Source organism: Ceratotherium simum, chromosome 2, assembly GCF_057802395.1.
Source record: "Ceratotherium simum simum isolate JZ-2026a chromosome 2, ASM5780239v1, whole genome shotgun sequence".
NCBI lineage: Eukaryota > Metazoa > Chordata > Mammalia > Perissodactyla > Rhinocerotidae > Ceratotherium > Ceratotherium simum.
Window position 1 is genome coordinate 94,738,885 of NC_141901.1, and position 20,276 is coordinate 94,759,160.

A 20,276-nucleotide genomic window follows, 5' to 3' on the forward strand; every position below is an offset into this window, starting at 1 on the left:
TTCCTCACACACACACAAAAAAGATGACTCTTTGGACCTCAAATTCCTTATGTGTCAAAAGATTGATGGGACCATCTGACTCCATTAAGCTAATGTTCTGTGATTCTATGATTCACTTTTCTAGAGGACCCAGCTAAGTTGGAGATTCCCTTTATTTATCTAGAAGATTAAACTCTTTGGATTCTTAAAGGGGTTTTGTTTGTTTTCCTTCACAACCTCCTTCCCTGCACCGTTGAGCTGGGCGAACAGTGGCTAAGAAAATGTGAGACATTCCAAGCTAGGGGACTTTTTGGACACAGATTCTGAAACTTCAGTTGTGTTTGGCCAGGCAAAGTGGTTGGTTTTCTTTGTGGGGTATGGCAGGAGAGACAAGAAAAAAAGATCTGCTTTTGATGCGTCAGAACTAACCACAAAATAATTAAGCCTACAGTCTAATCTAATCATGCTTTCGTTTATTCACCTCATATAAAAGTCTCTGAACAATGCATTTGAGCAACAATATATAATAATAATAATACTATAACATACATTGTGAGAAACTTTTGAAAACAATAAAATGTCCACCTGAAATAACGCAGTGTTCACAGACATACAAACCCATTGGTCATGCACATTTGTGCCATTTTTTTTAACTACTGAGTCACAATGCTGAACTGAAAGCCTGAAATACATCTTACAAACTGAGACTGAAGCCAGTAAGAAGCCTAACAAGTGTCATCAGAAGCTTCACATTTGCACAATTTACTACATCAGTTCACATTTTATTATGAAATTCACATTGTTTTATTGTTTTCTTTTGTAATTAATTGGAACATTACATTCCTGCTTAATGGCAGGCAGGAGACTCTCTTTGAAATCAGTAGTTTGGGAACACTCAGAAGAACCACCTGTGAGCCAATGTAGTGTTTTTTTAAACCGAAGCCACAGCGAGAGTAGAACCCAGTTATCACCCAACTCCCGCGTATACAGATTTGGACAGAATGTGGGTAAAAACTGCATCCCATTGCCCCTCCCCTATCAAACTATACAAAACTAAAAGCTCAGTATAAACCATTTAGTATCTAATGTGAGAATCCTGTTTCCAAAACCGGTTCATAAAGGGGTTTCGCAACTCAGATGGGGGAAAGGGCAGACCCTCCGAAGTAAAGCCCACTGTCCTCCTCACTGGGGAGGGGGCCACATGTCTTTCCGAAGCGATGTTCAGGTTATATAATACACAATACAAAACAAGAAAAGTCGCAACTCTTAGGCAGAGTTTTCTACACAAATTTAACACCACCATTGGTAGGCAATGTTAGACATATAAATTAATAACTTACAAAACATTACATTATATACACGATGTAATAAATACACGGCTATAAACAGAACAGAGGTGTTAACGCAGAAGGCAGGGCAAGAGAAAGACGGCAGCGTTAAATTGACAACAGCGTCACAGGGTGAGAGAAAGAGAGAGGAGGGGGAGAGTGACATGGGGGTCAGGACACAGCGGGGCACGCTGCCTTATCAAGCGGAATTTACACAGTGTTACTGTGAACAACACAACTACCCCTTCCTACCCCTTAGTTTGTTCAACTTTTTATTCTGTTTACAGTGAAAAAGTGAAACTCTAGAGGAGAAAAAAATACTGTTCAGAGCAGGCAAACAGAGGCAACAAGTTGGATGGGACACTGAGGGAAGGAAGTGGAGTGTGGTTAGAAGTGTAGCCTTTCTATTTGCAAAAGTCTCTGTAATAAAGTGAAAGATATTGCCCAAGAAAGAAGGAAGACCGTGTTCTTTCCTGTTTTTTTTTTTTCCAGAAAGAGTCAAAAAGTTTATGTCAACTTTGAATGCTTATCTGTATAGAAGTTGATACTAAACTCTAGGTATTCAACAGGCATTTTAAAGACGTGAAAATGTTTTACAAAAAAGGCACACAGGTTGGCAGACAAGGGGACAGGTGAGCAGATTTATAAATGATGTTATTAGTCAGTCAGTTCAGTCACTACGGGGGACAGAGTCCCAAAACTTAGTGCAGAAAAACCTCTCGGTTTCGTGTCTTCCGTTTTCAAGCCGTGTAGTCGTCATCCGAACTTGGCCTCCAGTACCACATCAAGCTTCAGCTCTCCACCAAGCTTGCAAGCAAGGCAAGTCAACCGTGGAGTTTCCTGAGCTGCGCTTTGCTTCACTGTCTTGCACTCTGGCTCCAAACTCAAGTAACTGGAAAGGCCACGTGGCCCTTGTTCCGTGCAGGCCTCGGCCCCCATGGTGGGCTGGCCCTACCATACAGCTGGCATGCTTGTGAAAGGTGGAATGTTCATCTCCACATGGAGAGGGAGATTAGGTGTCGATCGGGGACTTGTCTTCTGTCGCAATGTCTACATCAGTCTCTCCCAGTGAATCTCTGTTTTCTGGATCGATCACACAAAGTGTCTTTGTGCTGCTGAAATAGCTGTGGCCCTCTCCCTCCTTCTCAGGTCCTTCAGAATCCTCCTCTTCGAGGGTCAGTTCAAACTGAAACTTCTCCATCAGGCCCTGGCAGTCTCTGTTCTGCTCGTCCAGCGGTGGGGAGGGGCTCTGGGGTATCATGCTCTGATACCAGTCCCTGTTATCTTCTAGCGTATCCAGAATGTCCTGAGCATCAGGCTGTACCAGGTCTGCCCAGGTCTCCCACAGTGGGTGGACAATGTAGTCAATGAAACCAACCTGCAGAAAAAGAAGGGAACACATCCGTTATTGTGAGGGGCTCTTGAAAACCAAACAAGCCATCCTGGTTTCCGTGCAAAGAGCGAGCAACAACAAGCCAAGGGAGACCAATAATAATGGATTCCATTCTTTGAGCACGTACTATATGGTACATCCTGTACTGGATGCAATACGTAAATTATTGCTCTTAATCCCACAAAGGAATTATTGTCATCCACCATTTACAAAGGAGGAAACTAAGACTCATTGAAATGAAATATGTTGTCAGAGGTCACAGAGCCAGAGCCAGTTAGTGGTGGAGCTGGGACTCAGTCCCAGCTCTGTCTGATTCCAAAGCCTGTGTTCGTCTCACTGTAACTGACTACTTTTCCTTTTACGTGTGCCAGATAAGAAGTCTGGATGTAACCCGGGCTGGGAATGACTTTGTCACTACTTGGATTCTGTGAGTCATTCTCTGAAGAAGGAAGCCCCAGGTCTAAAGAGTTCTGACTCAACATTCTTTCCCTGATAACTTTAAAGTATGCTGCTGTTTCAAAATGAAAGGGAGCCGGCCCCCGACTACTCTGAGATTTCTCAAGTTCTGTGGAATGCTTTTAGTTTGTAGATGAGTTTGTAAAACATCTGAAAATACTCGAAGCCCCTAAACAAATAAATATCCCCTCTGTGGACACGTCTGCAATTGTTTTAGATTCATAGGGCACACAGTCATTTCCATCAGGAGAAAGAAGGGAAAATAAAAACAATTAAGCAGTTCCTTTGCTAGTGTTCCTGTGAATAAATATGAGGCTCATGGCTCTGTTACCGTTTGCACAGGGGCTATGCATACTGCATGAGTCGGCTCTGTGGACTTATGCTGACCTCTCCATTGTCAGACAAACAGGAAACACTGGGGGTGGGGCAGGTCGAGAGAAAGAATAGGCACCAGTGAATGAGGGAGTGGAATTCCCCCGCCATGGTCTGGGGAGCTGGGGAGCTGTGGGGTCAGGATGCAGGGGGAGATGAACAAGCGCAACTTACATGCACCCACGGGACATTCTATACCTATCTTCCCACACTGCTGGAAACTTTTCCGTATTAACATTCTGGGTTTTGGACAGTCATTTAATATATCAAAGTTGTACCATATCAAAGAAACTTAGTCACATGTGACTCTTTTATATCCTTCTATACCTATCTATATATCTATCTACCTATCTATCTACCTACCTACCTATCTATCCATCGCCTATTATCTATCTACCTACCTACCTATCATCTATTTATCGTCTATTCATCCAGCATCTATCTATCTAATCCATCATCTATTTATCATCTATCTATCAACTAATCTATCATCTATGTTAGCTAGCTAGCTAGCTAGCTATCTGTCTGTCTATCATCTATCTTCTTCTAGCTATCTGTCTATCTATCATCTATCTTCTTCTAGCTATCTGTCTATCTATCATCTATCTTCTTCTTTCTGGTGCTTCCCTAGCCTTAACAAACAGAATTCACACTAAAGTCCGGGCATCTCTATCTGCATTGGTTACAAGAACTTGACTGTGGATGATTCAGTTATTTCTCTTGCTTCCACCCACTCTTTTTTCCTCCCTTTTACTTCTTTATGTGTGTTTAATGGATTTTAGAGGCTATTTTCAAGGTGTTTTCCAGGGACCTGAAAAAACAAGTTCAAGGCAATGGAGAAAATTGAATCAGCTGAACACAGTGCAGTCATATCCTTTCTTCATTTGTTTTGCTTCCGCTAAGCGCTCAGCACTTTTTGGAAAGTGGCCTCTAGTTGCTTATTTCCTAGGTCCTGGGTTGAGAGAGCTCTACAATCCTAAGTGCACCCAGTCAAGGGCTTTATTGCCAGACTACTCAGTCACCAGAGCCCACCTGTGGGACCATGATGTCATGGCACCTGCCCACAGTGATGGAGAGTGAAGAGCTTTGGGCAGAAGGCAGCTGGGTCACTAAGGAGCTGGTGAACTGGACCAAGAGAACAGCTTCTTCACCTGATGCACTAGGGAAATACCTGCTGTGTCTATCTCACAAGGCTGCTTAGAGATTCAAATAGGATAATAGATGGGAAAATGTCTGGAAAACCACACAGAACACCATATAAACATAAAATATCACTATTGTTAATAAAAGGGCATTATTCCTATTTATTTATTTATGTATGTAGGCACTTATTTATATTTTGTTCTAAGTCTTTAGAGTATTTAAATTGGCCCTAACTTAATATTATCATGCATTTTTATAGCGTATTGGACTTTTGAAGCACTCTCACAGATTTTAAACTCATTTAATTGAGTTTCTTTAAGAAGCCACAAAATAATAATTGCAAAAGTACTCTACATTGATAGTACAGTGTGTGTAAATTGGCAGTAGCAGGGAAAGAGGATAAACACTAACAAAAAAACACTCCAAATGCTTCTGTGATCAAGACCTTGGACAGCCCATAGACCCAATCTCAATCACGACCACCTGGCTCAGGCCATTTGCTGTCCTAAAAAAATAACATTTCCTCAGGCCCTGAAGCCTTTGTAGGGATTTTGACACTTATAAGCACTACATACTCTGCAGCTAGAGGCATCTGGAGCACTATGGCATCGCCCTGCCTCCAGTGTATTGTCCCCAGTCCTCAGCACACAGGGAATTTATAGGCTTGGATACAACCAGAAGATGTCAGCATGTTCTCAGAGGTGTAGACACAATCTCGGAAGGAGACACAGGACAGGGCTTTGACTGTGAGGTAGAAGAGATGTGTGGAAATGAGACTCACTACTGCTGGTGATGGTGGCAGTGTACTTGATTACAGACAGACAGCAAAAACGGGGTACAAGAAACAAGGATGAAGGGTTTCTGGATAAAGACCCAGCTGGGAGAAATCTGGGCGGATGAGATGGAAGAGACAGCAGCATTCAGTTCAGTCAGTTGGATTTGCTAAGGTTATAGACAACTATCTAAACTGCTTGAGGACACACAGTCCAAACTTTGATGGGTGTCTGATGACTGCTTTATCCTCACGCTGTGAAAGTGAATGTAATGGAGAAGGCAAATGGGTCATGAGTATAATAGAACTAAATGGGCAGTTGCTTCCTTATAATGTTATATACAAATTGTGTTAAAAGAAAGGAACTTGATAGAACTCTCCAGTTCTACAATCAGCAGAGCTCACGGAAACTTTGAAAACCTTATGTTAGATACCTGGGATTTTTCCACAGAAGCCGTGTGCTTATCACACATTGGGCTAATCTCCATTCCCCTCTCCCGCTCTTTGTCTCCCTGCTGGAAAAATTCCTCCATGATGCGGTCTGTCCATTGCCGATACAATTCCAAGGACTTGGTGGGGTTGCTCAGGTCTGCACAGTGTACCATGTTGCGAAGAACCTGAAATCATCAAATTTTGGAAATCCCATAAAATTAGTTGTAAACACTACCAGAACATCTTATCCCTCTTGTACTATTACACTTGGTACCAAACTCAAGAACATTTCAGTTGCATTTTAATTAGTATGTGTGCACCAAAAAAGCAGTGTTACAACGGTGCTGGCCAGAGTTGGTTTATATACCATTATAAGAGTCCCAAAAGGGAAAATGTGTGTCTTCTCAGACTGACAGTCATTGAATTTAAAAACTGGAAGGGACATTGGAGGTCAGATGCTGCCATTGTTTCCTTTCCTCAGTTTGGAAAAAATGCAAAGAATTACTCAAAGGAGATGTTTTCATATTTTCCACTTGTGGAAAGAGGAGACCAGCTGATGGCAATTTGTATAAGCAAAACAGACCTAACAAACTTCAAGTCAATGGGATTTATATCCAAACATGAGCTGAGACCAGCAGTCACGTATGCCCTATTACAAAAAGATTTTGCCATTTATTTTTAGAACTAAGCAAGTCAATAAATAGGGTTATGTTTTTTCTCATAAATTAGAGGATAGACTTGAATGTCCATTTTCATTAGTTTGTTCTTAAAATAAGCCCAAAGCTGTAGTAGTAAACTAGGACGTGCAACTAAATGAACTCGTTTATTTTCATTTTTAAATTATTGTTTGGTTTCATTTGGTTTGGCTTTGTGTTAAATCAAAGGCTTTCATGAAATACCTGGATACGATCCGTATAGTTGTCCAGGAGAAGGACACCTGAACTTGTAACTTTCTTTGTTTCCACCATTGTCTTCAGGTCTGCCAGCAGGCTCATATGTTTGGACATATCAGTTGCTAACACCTGGGGTAAAAAGAAAACGAAAACTCTCAACAAACTCAGCTTATCAGACAGAGCGGAGTTTCTCCTCCTGCAAAGGGAAAAGTAAGTGAGGCTCGTAGAGAGGCTGAAGTCTCACCATGTCGATGACCATTTTCCTGAGTGTCTGGCGCTGCTTCTTGGTGAGGTTCTGGAAGATGTCACAGTGCTCTTCCTGCAGCAGCTTGAAACCCACGGCCAGGTGATGGTTCTCCAGCACAGACTCATCGTTATACATCAAGGCAAGCTCTGAATCTAACAACAAGAAAAAATAAAGACTTAACGAAAAGGGGTACAGTTCAAACGTGGGCATTACTTCAACGTAAAATCAGATCCAGTTCTCTCCAAATGATTTCAAGAACCAGATCCACATGTCATTTCCCCCGAGAGAAAGAATCTTCCTCGAGAAATTGTCAGTTTCTAAGCAAAAAATGCTTCTGGTAGATATTAGTTCATAAACTTTCTCTTTGATTAAAATTCACGATATTTTGAAATCATTTTTCTCCTTCATTTCAGATGAAGAATTTGACATTAGGTAAGGGCATTCTCAAGCAGTTAAATCCTATTTTTATCTCAGTTTTTAATTTTCTTTATGTCTTCACATATTTTGTGCTTTGGAATAAACTGACAATGCCACTAAACTTCATCAAATGTATTAAGATTTTCAAACTATTTCACTTTTTTATATGCTCCCCATCTCTGTCAATTGTGAGTTTTGGATTTTCAAAGAAGATAATGGTGTGAGTGTAAAATTTCATTTTATCCAAATAATGTAGGTTTTTGGAGCTTTCTATAAATATGGTAACAAAACATTAATAATTTTTTAGAATAATCTTGATGTCAAATTTTCTGCCCATATGGCCCAATACCCCAGAAACTGCAATATCTGAACCTAAACTACAGCTTCCAGCCTGCCTTTTACACAGAAGAATCACAGATATCTTTTATTAGGTAGAGCCCTGGTCTGTCAAGAATATGGTCATCAAACACATGAAGCCCCCTTTTCTCTTCATCAAGAATAATGGTGAAGTGATGGCAATACATTACTAATTGCAGGTGCTGTTACTCACATACTATTGCTTTAACTGTGTGCTTTGACTTACACCCTCAGCAAATCCCTCAGGAGGGATATATGAAGTCATTTCAGCATTCTTGCCCTGTTCACCCTGCAATCAAGGGCACAGATCTGCAAGCTGGCTTTCTATGTGGTAGGTGGCTGTAGCAGAAAGACCATTTCCAGTGTGAAGCTAACTGGCCTATATATGGATTGACTCACGACACCACGCTATGCCAGCTGATATAACTCATGAGGACAAGTGGTTGCCCAAAGTGTATGTTCTTTCAATAGAAGAACAATGTAAAGAAACCATGTCCTCCACATCTAGATCACTCAGATATTCTGATGATAAAGTATGACAAGGACTCTTTTACATCAAGTAGCTCAAATATTTCTATAAAACTGTCTGCACTTGATGTTAGTCATGACCACAACAGGATAACTAATATTCTCAGAAGAAAAAGTACTTAGATTTTCAGTATTTAGAAATAGTGCATTAACTGAGAGAATTCATGGATTTTCCTTAGCATGGATATTAAGCATTTTGAGCATGACAAAATGTTTAAGCATGGCTTGGGATCCTAAGGCTGGATCAGCCCTGAAGGCCGGTGAGGTCATCTTCCCTACTACAGACCAATTCATAATCAAACTCACACAGTTGGAAGACAGCATGTGGGACTTTTAACGACCCTTCCTCCTGAATTGTGGAAACCTATTCCAGCGCTTTTTTTTTGAGTCTTATTTCTATATGGAGGTTCCCAGGCTCAGATCCAACATTTGGTCCTGCTTCCTCAGTAAAGAGAGACTCTAGTGGGTCATCATGCTCTGTGTGAGAGCCCTGTATAATACTGAAAATCATTATCACATTATTCCCAAGCCTTTCTTTGTCCTTACTGGATAATTCCACATCTGTTACTCTTTCCTCACATATCGTGTTTTCCAAACATTGAGCACTTTTTATGGCTCCCCTCTGACCCTTCCCAAGTTCTCCATGCAGCTCAAAGATTATGTTGCCAGACTGGACACAGTATCCAGGAAAGGTCTGACCAGTTTGAGTGGAATGAAAGGATTACCTCATTATTACCCTATTTATTATCCATAATGAAAACATTAGGAGGAAAAAAAGCAATGAATCATACAATTATCTCGAACGACTGTTCTGGTGGTGAACTCACTTGTGTTGATGAGAAATTGATTGGAGACTCCAGGATGATCAACGTCATGGATAGCAGCTGCAAAAATGGCGGCCAGGATTTCCAAATCTGTGAAGACGGCCTGCAGAGTAGAATGAGCACATTTAACGCCTTGTCCCGTTTGTCTGTCCTGTTTATTCAGTTTCATATTAAAGTATCCCATTTCATTCTTGTTGGGAGAAAGATTGTTTGTTGATTTATATAATGTCTCAACATACTAATTTAATTAAATGTAGATTCTGTCCATCATCATAAGGTGTCTTGTGTGAAAGGGATAATGGCCAGAGCCCACGCCCACATCAAGCCTGCAGGCTGAGGCTCAGAAAGGCACAATGCTCATGGTAAGTGATCAGATGGTGACTGATGTTTGTTTCTTGGATAAGTGGTATGGCAGGATGCTGTTACATGACACAAGCACATACAAGTCAAAGAAACAAGTCAGACTGATGCTGCTCTGAGATATAACAACCTTCACAGGTTTTTAGACTGAGTAACTTAGAGAACAAAGGCCCAATTCCAGATTTCTAAGACTGGCAATAAATTATTTCCCAAAGCTAAGTTTGTAGTGTGGTCAGAAGCTATCACATATTCATTCCTTCAACACCTATCCACTAAATGTTTACTATGGGCAAGATTTGAGAACATTTCTAAGAAGTGAAACCTAATGCCCCACGGCTCAACTCCTTCATGCCGTGTCATGAGGACCCCACCCCCCGCCCTCACTTGAACACAGTGATTTAAACCTAGTATTTATTTAGGTATATATTCCTTCTGGCTAAAATTTCTTTCTCTGGCTGAAAGGTCTTTGCTCAGCCTCTGTGATTACTTAAATCTTCTGATCCTTCAAACGCCAGCTCAGTTTCCACCTCTCCCATGAAGACCAACCTAATTACTCAAGGATACATTGAACTTTGCCTTCTCGAAACATCTATCTGTGGCACTCATGGTCAATTTCCGGCCACACAGTAGGTAACAACAGCGGATAGTTGATAAACAGTATTGGCCCACTCTATGATACTGATACAGAACATAAAAATAATCCTGTTTCCTCCCTTCAGGGGAATAAAACAGCCTTAGTTTCATTGCACTTTCCCAAGTCTCCTTGGATTTCATTTCTCAGAAAATAGGGAACCCAAGCAATAGAGCTGTAGTCAGTTGACTCTTCACTTTCCAAACTGAACCTGCAAAGGTGTGTCTAGATCAGGCTTGGCCAATCCTTTCCTGCAGGGAGCCTGCACATTTTGGAAGTACCTGAACATCAGTGCTGTCTGTCAAAGAAGAGCATGGCCTGCTAGGCACATTGGCTGCTTATATTGGTATATACAGACACATTAATCTGTGCCAGAAGCAGTCATAGCCACCTTCTAGATGCAAGATGGAACACTGTCCCTCTTTGCTTCACATTATTAATTCCTAAGTTCTAGATTCTCAGTTGCTTTTCCTTCAACCCATAGAAACAGTTTTATGAACTCTTAGAAAAATAAGTCTATGGATGCTTGCTTATTCCTAACAGGAACTATATAGAACATTTTATATTATATTTCTGTGCTATCCCTCACAGTACCTGGGATGGTGAGGGCAGTTCAGATCAGTATATGCACATACTATATACAAGATGCTCAAGTGGACACTTATTAGATAGTAGAGACACAATGAAAAATAAAGCACCCTGTTAATTGCTTGATAATTAAATAATTTTTCAATTGTAAGAGATGTAAAAGGAAGGTTATTCTGATAATAGAAAGCAAAGTAGAAATGTCCTCCATTTCTATTAATAACACAATTGATAGATGCTATACATAATAAAGAACCTGTTCAAGTATGTACAATCATCTAATTGTACTATTTCTGTAAATACATTAATTTTGTATGGCACTTTTTAAAGAGGATGAGCAGGTATGCATAGCAGATCATAACTACTCACATCTAATGCTGGCGTAGAAAGAAGAACATGGGTTGACTGGGCTACATCAGCAGCGTGTAGGCTGTTATGATATGCCACATCAGAATGGTAATGGTCTTCTAAAGTCATCATGTAGGTTACAAATGTGTCAGATGAGATTTTGAATGTCTTTAGGAGGTCTCTTTCCTATGTAGTAAAATGAATTAGAAAATAAATAAGTGGATGTCCAAAAATGAAGAAAAGCCAAATCAGAAAAGTAAACTAGGATGGAAAAAAAGTCATAAAGAGCCACCCAATTGGATAATCATCATTCACTACTGTTTACTCACCTGGAATATGGCATACATGATGCATGTTAGCGGTCTATTGTGTGAATATCCAGCCACATTGAAGATGTTAAGGCCCCATTTGTTCAGGTCTTCTAGCTCCTGTAATCAAAATTGGAGGAATTTAGGAATGAGGACAGTTTTGTTAGCATGCCTTATTTTTATTTATTTTTATGACAATGGTGGCTAAGTCTTTAGAGTATTTATTTAGAGTGTTTTAGTTGCATGAAAATCTGAAAATGGAATCGCCTAGGAGGTTGAGTGTCCTCTTCATGCTAGATCCAAGTTTCTGTATATTTTTTCAGAAAAGGGAGAGTGTGTGTCTTGTCTATTTATAAGTGTAGTTGCTGACCTATATTTGTCATACATCAGTCCTCAACCAATGTTGCTTTCAGAGGTAGCTGCAAGTGATTAGAGATCACTCTGGTTCCATATCTGTCTATTTCCGTCACTGCTCACTGGCTCACTGGTAACAGCTAGAAAACAATCTCAGGAAGACTCCTCCGTCCTTTGGCTATTATCACTGAATGCTAGGTCAGGAAGACTCAGCTGCTAGAATGTGCATAAGTCAAACTCCAATTTAATGTAAAAGGTCATGAAGAATGCCAGTCCCATATTATATCCTAGAGCTCCTGGACCGCACAAAACATCATTCAGTCCTGTGTTGTGGGATTATTCCAAGATTATCTGATTGAAGGAGCACTTTATTCCAATCTTAATTATTGCACAGAGTAAGGGATCCAGGCTCTCCCCAGAGGCTTGGCCCACCATGTAATCAACCTTACTCTAATGACACCTAAAGTTCAGAAGTCCTCACCTAATGTTCATTTGCTTACAACAAGTTCATTTCATACTCTCACGAGGCTGAGAAGACCTCAGCAGGCACCTTGCACAGTATCCTAGAGGATGTATGAATTATTTCTGTGCCTTCTTCCACTACTGAGGTTTGGGCTCAGGAGTCAGTGCTGTCAATTTCTCTCATTTCTTCTCTAGCTCTGCCAATCAGGGCAGATTTTCCCACGGGTCCTTAGCATACAGTCCCTGAACTATCCTCTGGGATTATTCAGTCCTGCCTACTGGCCTCTCCTTGGATTCTCCCAACTCAAGACAAAAAATGGTCCTTTGGTATAGAAAAAATCTTTAGGTGCAATGGACAAAGAGACCGCATCAGCCTCCTCCTTGTACAATTCAATAATAAAGCAGAAGCCATCACTACTATTTCCTAGTAGGCAGTTTTGGGCATCTGCCAGCTATAAAGCAGAGAGCTACATGCACAGCCCCCAGCTCATACATACCTTGGCCAGATGATCTTCGTTTTCCGTGTTGACTCCAAAGCGTGAGATGCTTGTATTGTTTAAGCTTGAACTATGCATCAGTTTTTTCACTCCGCTTATCTGTGTCATGAGCTGTTGCTTTTTCTTTTTCTCTCTGTCTTTCTGGGTGGGAGATGGAATCTCCACGTCATTCTGCTTGTCTGCAACAAAGGGATATGTTTTTCAGCCCATGTGTGCCAAAGAGAACACACTGCAATATCCAAAAGGACCTCTAACGATCTGTAAGGGATTCTGCATCTTATAAAGGACTGTCACGCGTTATCTCACTTGATCTCCAGGACAATCCTATGAGGTAGATGGGGAAAGTATGAGAATTTTTTGCTCCGTTTTATTGCTAAGCAAACTGGGGCCCAGAGGAGCTAAATAAGTTGTCCAAGAAGTGGCAGAGGTGGGACCTAATCGCAGATCTTTTGTTTGCAGTGTAATTTAGGAGAATTACCCTTATGCATTTTCAAGGTGGGGCGTCAATATTTGGCAATAATTGATTAAATTGCTTAATAGCTACTTCATTGAATTAAACGATATCCGGTGGCTGAAAGAGTTAACGCAGTTTCCAAAAGTTCCTACACTGATCTCTGCTTGTTACAGTGGAAATTAGTACAAAGACAACTTCTCCATTTGAGAATGACATGTTTCCAGATGGCACGCTGGGATCCAGACCATTTGCTTTCCACTCTTGCAGATGATGGCGGAGTCACATGTTCTCCCCAGAGACCTCCGCCCACTCCCAGGGCCCTGTGGACAGCTCATCAAAGCAGAGCAGCACAGGGAGACAGAAAGCAGCCATCATTTATGCCTCAACACTGGGCTGTGGGCTGGAGCAAGGATATTTTCTCTGCCTCGAAGCCCAGCTTTGTCTCCAGGTGCCCACCAGCCCCTAGACTCATCAGCCTCTCACTTTTGCTTAGGGAGGAATTTTAGTGGTCATCTCAGTTAGTTTAGGGGTTTCCAGCTGGGTTCAGCATCAGAAGCACCCAGGGAACTTTCGAAAAATACAGATCTATGAGCCCCAGCCGGTCCCACCGAATCAGTATTTTTTAAAAAGCTTCCCAAGTGACTGATGATCAGAACCAGGTTTGGGAATCAATAATAATCCCACAGTCTCACTTTTCAGATGAAGTCAGCAACTTGCCCAAGCTCAAAGGGCAATTTATTCAACAGATATTTATTTTGCAACTACTGTGGTTCCAGACACAGTGACTTAATATCATAGAACCCAGGCTGTGAGTTCCTGTTAAAAATTTCTTTCCAGTCTCACAATTTCTCGCAGAAAAACTATACACATTATATTTGAAATTACTTTTCTCTATCACTTCACTCCTAATAATTGCTACTTTTTGCTAAATGAAAGGCCACAATAGCCCCTGCCTTTCTCCACCACTGTTCTTCCCCACTCCTCAGGGCTGGTTAAAGAGGCTGTTAGAGGCTCCTACCCACTGCAGATATAAAAACCCTTTAGTGGGATTAGCAGCTTTTTCCCTGTGTTTAATTAAAGATTCCCTGCAACTGTGAGTAATTGAGCTGAACCGCTACTGTGTCTGGAACATGACAATAAAGAAGCAAGCCATTATTTGCAGAGTGCCAATTTGATGTTAATAGGTGTTTCCCTCTGCAGGCATTGGGACAACCGATAGGTTTCCCTATTCTGAATGTCCTCTTAAATGCTTAGCCAGCACATTGGCAATGTGGAAATAACCTGAAACACAGACTCAAGGAATCAGCCAACACGTAGTGAATTAACATTACAGAATGGTCAGAACGCAGCTGGGAAACACTGGCCAATACAAAACAAACAAAAACACAGATGCAAAAAAATGGTCACGTCAAAATTCCGGTAATGGCATAATTCAAGGTCCTTCTCTTGCTAGATCACAGCATTGAGCCGTGCAAAATTCCTAAGTTCTTTTCCTTGAGTCTTGAAAATTCCATGTTCTAGCTTTTGAGATGGTAAGTAGGGGATTTAAAAAGGATGATTTTTCTCTGTTTGGAAAAGCACTAAATAAATTGTAATATCACGTCTAAATATCTTGCTTTGTCTCTGCTTCCTCCTTGCAGGTCCTGCTCTACCTCCTCTGGTACCAGCACCCTGGAGCCCAGCGTCATGGAACAGCATCAAGAAGCGCCTGCCCTGGTACATGCTGTCTCGCCCACCTTTCGGCTTGTCCACCTGGACACCACCCTTTTAGATGGAAACCACATATGTTTCACAGATCCCTGGACACATGTTAGCACTCAATGACTCTTATTCAGATTTTGCTCTTCAAGTGTAACTTAAATCACTAAGGTCTGCTCACTGTGCTCACGGAGATGGTTGCTGTGCTCTGATGAGAGCCTTTTTATAGGACTGGAAACTGTGAACGAACATCCTGTATCTGGGATGTCCTCTATTCCGTGCTCCCATTTCACAGATGAGGCAATTGATACATCTTCTGTTTATACAATGGATTTTCTTCTCTCTCTACTTTCCCAAGAATATTTAAAATTTTCATGTGTGTCTAGTCTGTTTGATTGGGATTACCTCGTGAGTGTGCACACACACGCTCACAGTCACACTCACTCTCTCACACTCACACACTCTCTTACACACACATACACTCACACACTCTCACACACATACTCTCGTACATACATGCTCACACTCTCACACACACTCTCTCACACTCACTCATACTCTCACACACACACTCTCACACACACACATACCGCCCTTCTAATGCAAAGAGTCTATAAGGAGTGAGATTCTAACATCCTTCCCTGGCAACTTGTTCTCGATAACTTAATTTTTGGAATAATGAGATGTTTTCCTTACGAGATGTACCTAACTAGCACATGGAGCATTCAAGAGAGAGTTGACATTTGCCTGTTCTTGAGATACAAAGTGTTGAGACTGAGAGCTCATCTTTGTTATCTTATCAGCTTTCTCTCTTGGTAGGCTTTGATGATAAAAAAGATTAATTAGTATAGTAAAATATTTTTGTTGTCCCTGGGAAGTGGATGGTAAAAGAGACAAGGCAAGAGGCCTGCTTAGGAGCAGCCTGGAGGGTTAAGGGCTCGGGGACTCCATGCAGGTTCACTCTAGTGAGAGTCTCTTCCGAGAAGACAGACAAGCCCTGGTATTTCAAAATGCAATGTTTATGAAAACAAAAATGAGTTCTTGCATTTATTGCTTTTAATCTTCTCTCCCACACTCATTAACCTACAAAATGTCCCTACAACAGTCCCCAGCTTATGAAAAATAATTGGGTGTTGCACAGAACAGAGTATGTCTGAGGTGGAAGGCGGAAGATGCCTGTCTTCAAAGGAATACAGGGGGAACAATGGGGAAGCAAAGGACCAATACGTAATGCTTTCTGCTCGATTAGATGCTAGCTACTTCTCGGAGCTAGGACATGTGAAAAACTCTTCTCCTTTGTTCTCTGACAAAGGTTGTCACAAATGCAGCTGGAGAAAGCCAGGTGCTGCAGACACCCACATACTGGGGACAGTTGCAAGGGCACTTGTTAATCGTTCTGGTGCCCATCGCGGCAGAGTAATGCCATGAGCTTTGCGCTAGGCTGATCGAGGAGTGATCTGCTGGCAGCAGGAACTGCTTTGGTATTAGAGAATTAGGATTGATTTTTTTAAATAAAAGCAGAAGAGGTATGTGTTTCCAAAAGGCACCAAGGCAAATGCTCACTGATTTAATGATGTGTAGCTATGGCAAAAAGAAGGGAGGTGTGATGTTCAGCTGTAAGAATAGGTCATTTCCCTAGAAAGTAGAATTCTATAAACAAGCATAATTCAGTGGTAATTAAGTCAACAGAATCGGAATCTAAATGCTACCCTTTCACTTTGAAGCACAGATCTGCAGATTCTGCAAGCCTTGAAAGAAAAATATAGTCCTAATAGGTTCATTATACAATAGAATGGCTTTAAACATGAGATCAGAAATCCCTAGTAATCAAACAGGATGTGTGACAGTAGTTGAAGATCATTGATGCAAACCTTTTCCGTCAGTGTCATGTGTTAAACACTAGCAATGTGACAACAGAGCATAGATAAAGCTTCAGATTGGGAAGATAACGATGCTGCTTGCAGAAGGCCAAATCTTTCAGAGATGTGAGCATTCTTTTTCCCCTCTTTATCTTTAAGAAATAACTTAGCAAATCAACAGTCAAATTATTTCCAAAGCTTATTCTCATGGGCCAAATCACCATACAGTTATTCTCCAACCTTACCTCTTACTAACCACATAAGAGGGAGCCTCTCGCTCAAAGACCAGTTATTGGAAGAAGTTAAAGAATACCCTGTCAGAGGAGCCAATGGAGTCGTCCCCAGGGTTTGGAGGATCGGAAGCCCCCTCCCCTACCCCGTCACAGGTCTCCGCAGAGATGGAAGTGGGTAGGTAGATAAGGGATGACCTGAGGTCCAAATAAACACAATTAGCCCATAATAACCTTCTGTTTTGATGAGTATTTTCATTCTTTTCTTTAACAACTTCCTGCTTATTTTTCTCACCCTAAAGGTTGTCCTTAGTTCTTATTTTAAATGGATTTCTTTTCTGTGACTTAACCCCTTTCCAAACTCACATAGGGATGTCCCTGATGGGTTACAGAGATTAATACTGAAAAATCTCAATTATGGAACAGGTTTCCCAGTTAATATCTTACCTAAGAAAGTATTTGAAATGTATTCGGACACCTGGTTCCCTGATCGGCTCATTTCTGAGAGGTGTGTCAGCTCCCGGTTCAGCATTCTTTTGAACTGTTTATGAAGAACAAAAATGTATTAACCACCTAAAAAATAACAATTTATCACTTTAGATGTTTCCAACTTTACTGTCTAAGAACCAAGAGATTGGATGAGCAGATACCATTAGATAAGTGAAAATACAATACCCTCCTAATGTGAAATTATTCCAACGTCACCTCAGGAAAAAAGAGGTTTCCTTAAGATTTCTTAGAATTAACATCTGATTTCTTTTGGGGATGCAAACATAAGAAAAGGAATTTTAATATAGGTTGAGATAATTTCACTTGAAAATGTAACTACATTTTAAAATACATTTATTGGAAATTAGCTATAAAGAGTGAAAGGAGATTATATGCAAAAAGTTTAAGGGAAAATGAAGGAATAAAAGAAGCATCTTTTAAAAATAGAGTTGTTTAAAAAAAGGATTAAAACACAGCACAGTCTATATAAATACAATGTAATATAACATGCCCTTACTTCACAACAAGCAGCCTCAGTGGGCTAAGTGACAGCAGAAATTAAATCATTACAGATGTTTTCAACTTCACAGAAAATATACAGCTGTAAGTGTTTCACATTCTATCAAAGACACATAGCAGAATCAAATTAACCCACCTTGATGTAACCCCAAGAGACAGATAACAAATAGTTTGCCTCAGGCATTTTGGAATGCTCTCCTTCCACAATCCACAAATCCCTTTGAAAGAATTCACAGTTCTGAGAGCAATCTCGAAAGGATCGGAAAAGCCTTGCAGATTCAGTGGTAAAATAATCAAAACTTATAAAAGACAAAGCCTCCAAAATTTAGGGCATTTTCTAATCCAAACAAAGCCCATCTTCGCACTCCATTCTTGCAAGAAGCCTGTGCTCCCTGCCTCTTTCCTGGCAGAGACAGTAATGAAATCAGGAATTGCACGAAGGAGCAAGAGCCTGTCCAAATGCATTCAGCTGGCTGGTCTGCAGCACTTATGAATTATGAATAGTCCTGGTGGCCGGAGGGGTTTCCACTCTAGATTAGTCCTGCTCAGCTGAACTCTGCAAGGAAGGAGCAAGTCTTCTCTCCTGAGGAGTTGCCAGGCTGGGAAATACAGCCATCTTTTAAAAAGGAGAAGATTAAAATGGAGGAAGCCCCATCAATATTTCAGTAAATCCAAAGTCGGTACCCTCCCCCATTTCAACTAGGTGCTCTTAACCCTCTCTCCACTGCAGGGACCAGTGCTCTGCAGACGCAGCCTCTGCACAGAGCTCAGCCACTCAGATGGTTTCAAAGCGATGGTGCGTTTGACTAATTTACTTTCTGCACATTAAAAAAAAAAAAACTGGAAAAAGGTTAGAACTGTGGCTGTTTTCAGACTATGCTTTCAGAATACAGGAATATTTTTTTAAACTAGCTTTCTGGGGGAATTTTTTGCATACCAACAGTGTGCCAATGCATTCAGCCTTCTTTCACAATGAAACAAATGGGAATAGAATTAACTTATTTCATTTTAAAAGTATTTCATATGCAGAGTGCAATTTTCTGCACTCCATTAGCTCATTAATATGCATATTAGATTGCATTTGACAAGGGAACTGATCACATCTGACCTTTTGATCTAGGATCTAGAGCGTGTTAAGAAATACAAGGTATCATTTGCTGCATGAATGGTGAATTATTTGGGTTATGAGTGACTATGCTGTTTTGGTACTTTAGTGTTACATCTTCTAATTCACATTAGAAATATTTAGGAGTTAATTTTTATTTCGTTTTAGCAATCTAGGGCATGTTGAGAAAGCCATTCCTTCCCTGTAGTCTCTCTCTCTCTCTCTCTCTCCTCGTGGTCGTTAGAGACGGCACAGGCAGGAGGAAGATCAAAGACTGGAACCCTCACAGACTGTAGTGGGATTCCCTACCGGCCGCCCCACTCCCCTCCTTCTCCCTCCTCTCCATTGCTCCACCCCTGGGTTCCCAGGAGTTCAAGTGCAGCATGCTAAAGAAATAGCGAGCACCATGGCAACAGCCCCCACACGCAATTGGCTCCCTTTCCTGTGAGGCATTCCCCTTTCAAATGAGCATCTCGAACAGACAATGGCTTCACTTCAAGCACGCAAGCCCCCATCACGCCACTGCCTGTGCCCAGGAGACCAGGTCTTCCGAGGTGAAGCCAACTTGACTCAGTATTGCTGCCCGCGGGGACTCTACACTATGCATTGTCCTCAAAGAGGCATAATCACCCTCTTTCTGGGGAACCCTGCTTGCGTACGTGTGTGTTTTCCCATGATACAATATGTTAGAAACAGCTAGTGCGTTATGCTTATTGAGTCTGCAATTTTGAGCTCCAGGTGAATTGCGTAAGTTCCAAGTTATTTATTTTTAAGACGTAACTGCTTGGTCATAATGTTCTCTCATTTTCAGTTCTCAAAAGACAGGCACTTACTCTAAAGTCTTAGAAGCTGGAAAAGACAGGTTTCTATGCTCTGACTGATCAGTTGAATTTTGGCAAAGAAGCAAACTTTAATTGGAGCACTGTAAAAACATCTTGTAAAAAGCATCAAGACAGACGATTTCTTTAGTTATGTCTCTGTACTAGACTTAGCCAAATGTAACATTCAGACAATCATCCTCTTGCTGGCTCCTTTGTTCTCTTTGAAATATTTAGGAAGATTTTGGAGTCAATCAGGTTTGTACTAGTTCAATAATACCATTTTATCACGTATTTGATAAATATTTATTGAGTACCTCAAATGTTCCAGGCAAAGCGTTGAAGACATAGCATTAAAAAAAGAAAAAACAAAAACCTTTTCACACTTTTAATCAACTTTCATCCTAGTAGAAATAGT

At 41.0% G+C, this 20,276-nt stretch overlaps 1 protein-coding gene across 2 annotated transcripts in view; it reads right to left on the minus strand.

The window, feature by feature from the left end:
• Positions 1-430: 430 nt before the first annotated feature.
• PDE4B (phosphodiesterase 4B) overlaps positions 431-20,276 on the minus strand; it is a 396,712-nt gene continuing 376,866 nt past the window's right edge. For both annotated transcript variants that reach the window (XM_087449321.1, XM_014788252.2), the window contains 9 exons: positions 17,375-17,468; positions 12,687-12,865; positions 11,395-11,493; positions 11,087-11,251; positions 9,145-9,244; positions 7,013-7,167; positions 6,775-6,897; positions 5,878-6,060; positions 431-2,685 (listed from right to left, as the gene is read on the minus strand). In XM_087449321.1, coding sequence (XP_087305447.1) covers positions 2,320-2,685; positions 5,878-6,060; positions 6,775-6,897; positions 7,013-7,167; positions 9,145-9,244; positions 11,087-11,251; positions 11,395-11,493; positions 12,687-12,865; positions 17,375-17,468 — 1,464 coding nt within the window. In that variant the 3' untranslated portion in view covers positions 431-2,319. The remainder of the gene's footprint in view (positions 2,686-5,877; positions 6,061-6,774; positions 6,898-7,012; positions 7,168-9,144; positions 9,245-11,086; positions 11,252-11,394; positions 11,494-12,686; positions 12,866-17,374; positions 17,469-20,276) is intronic.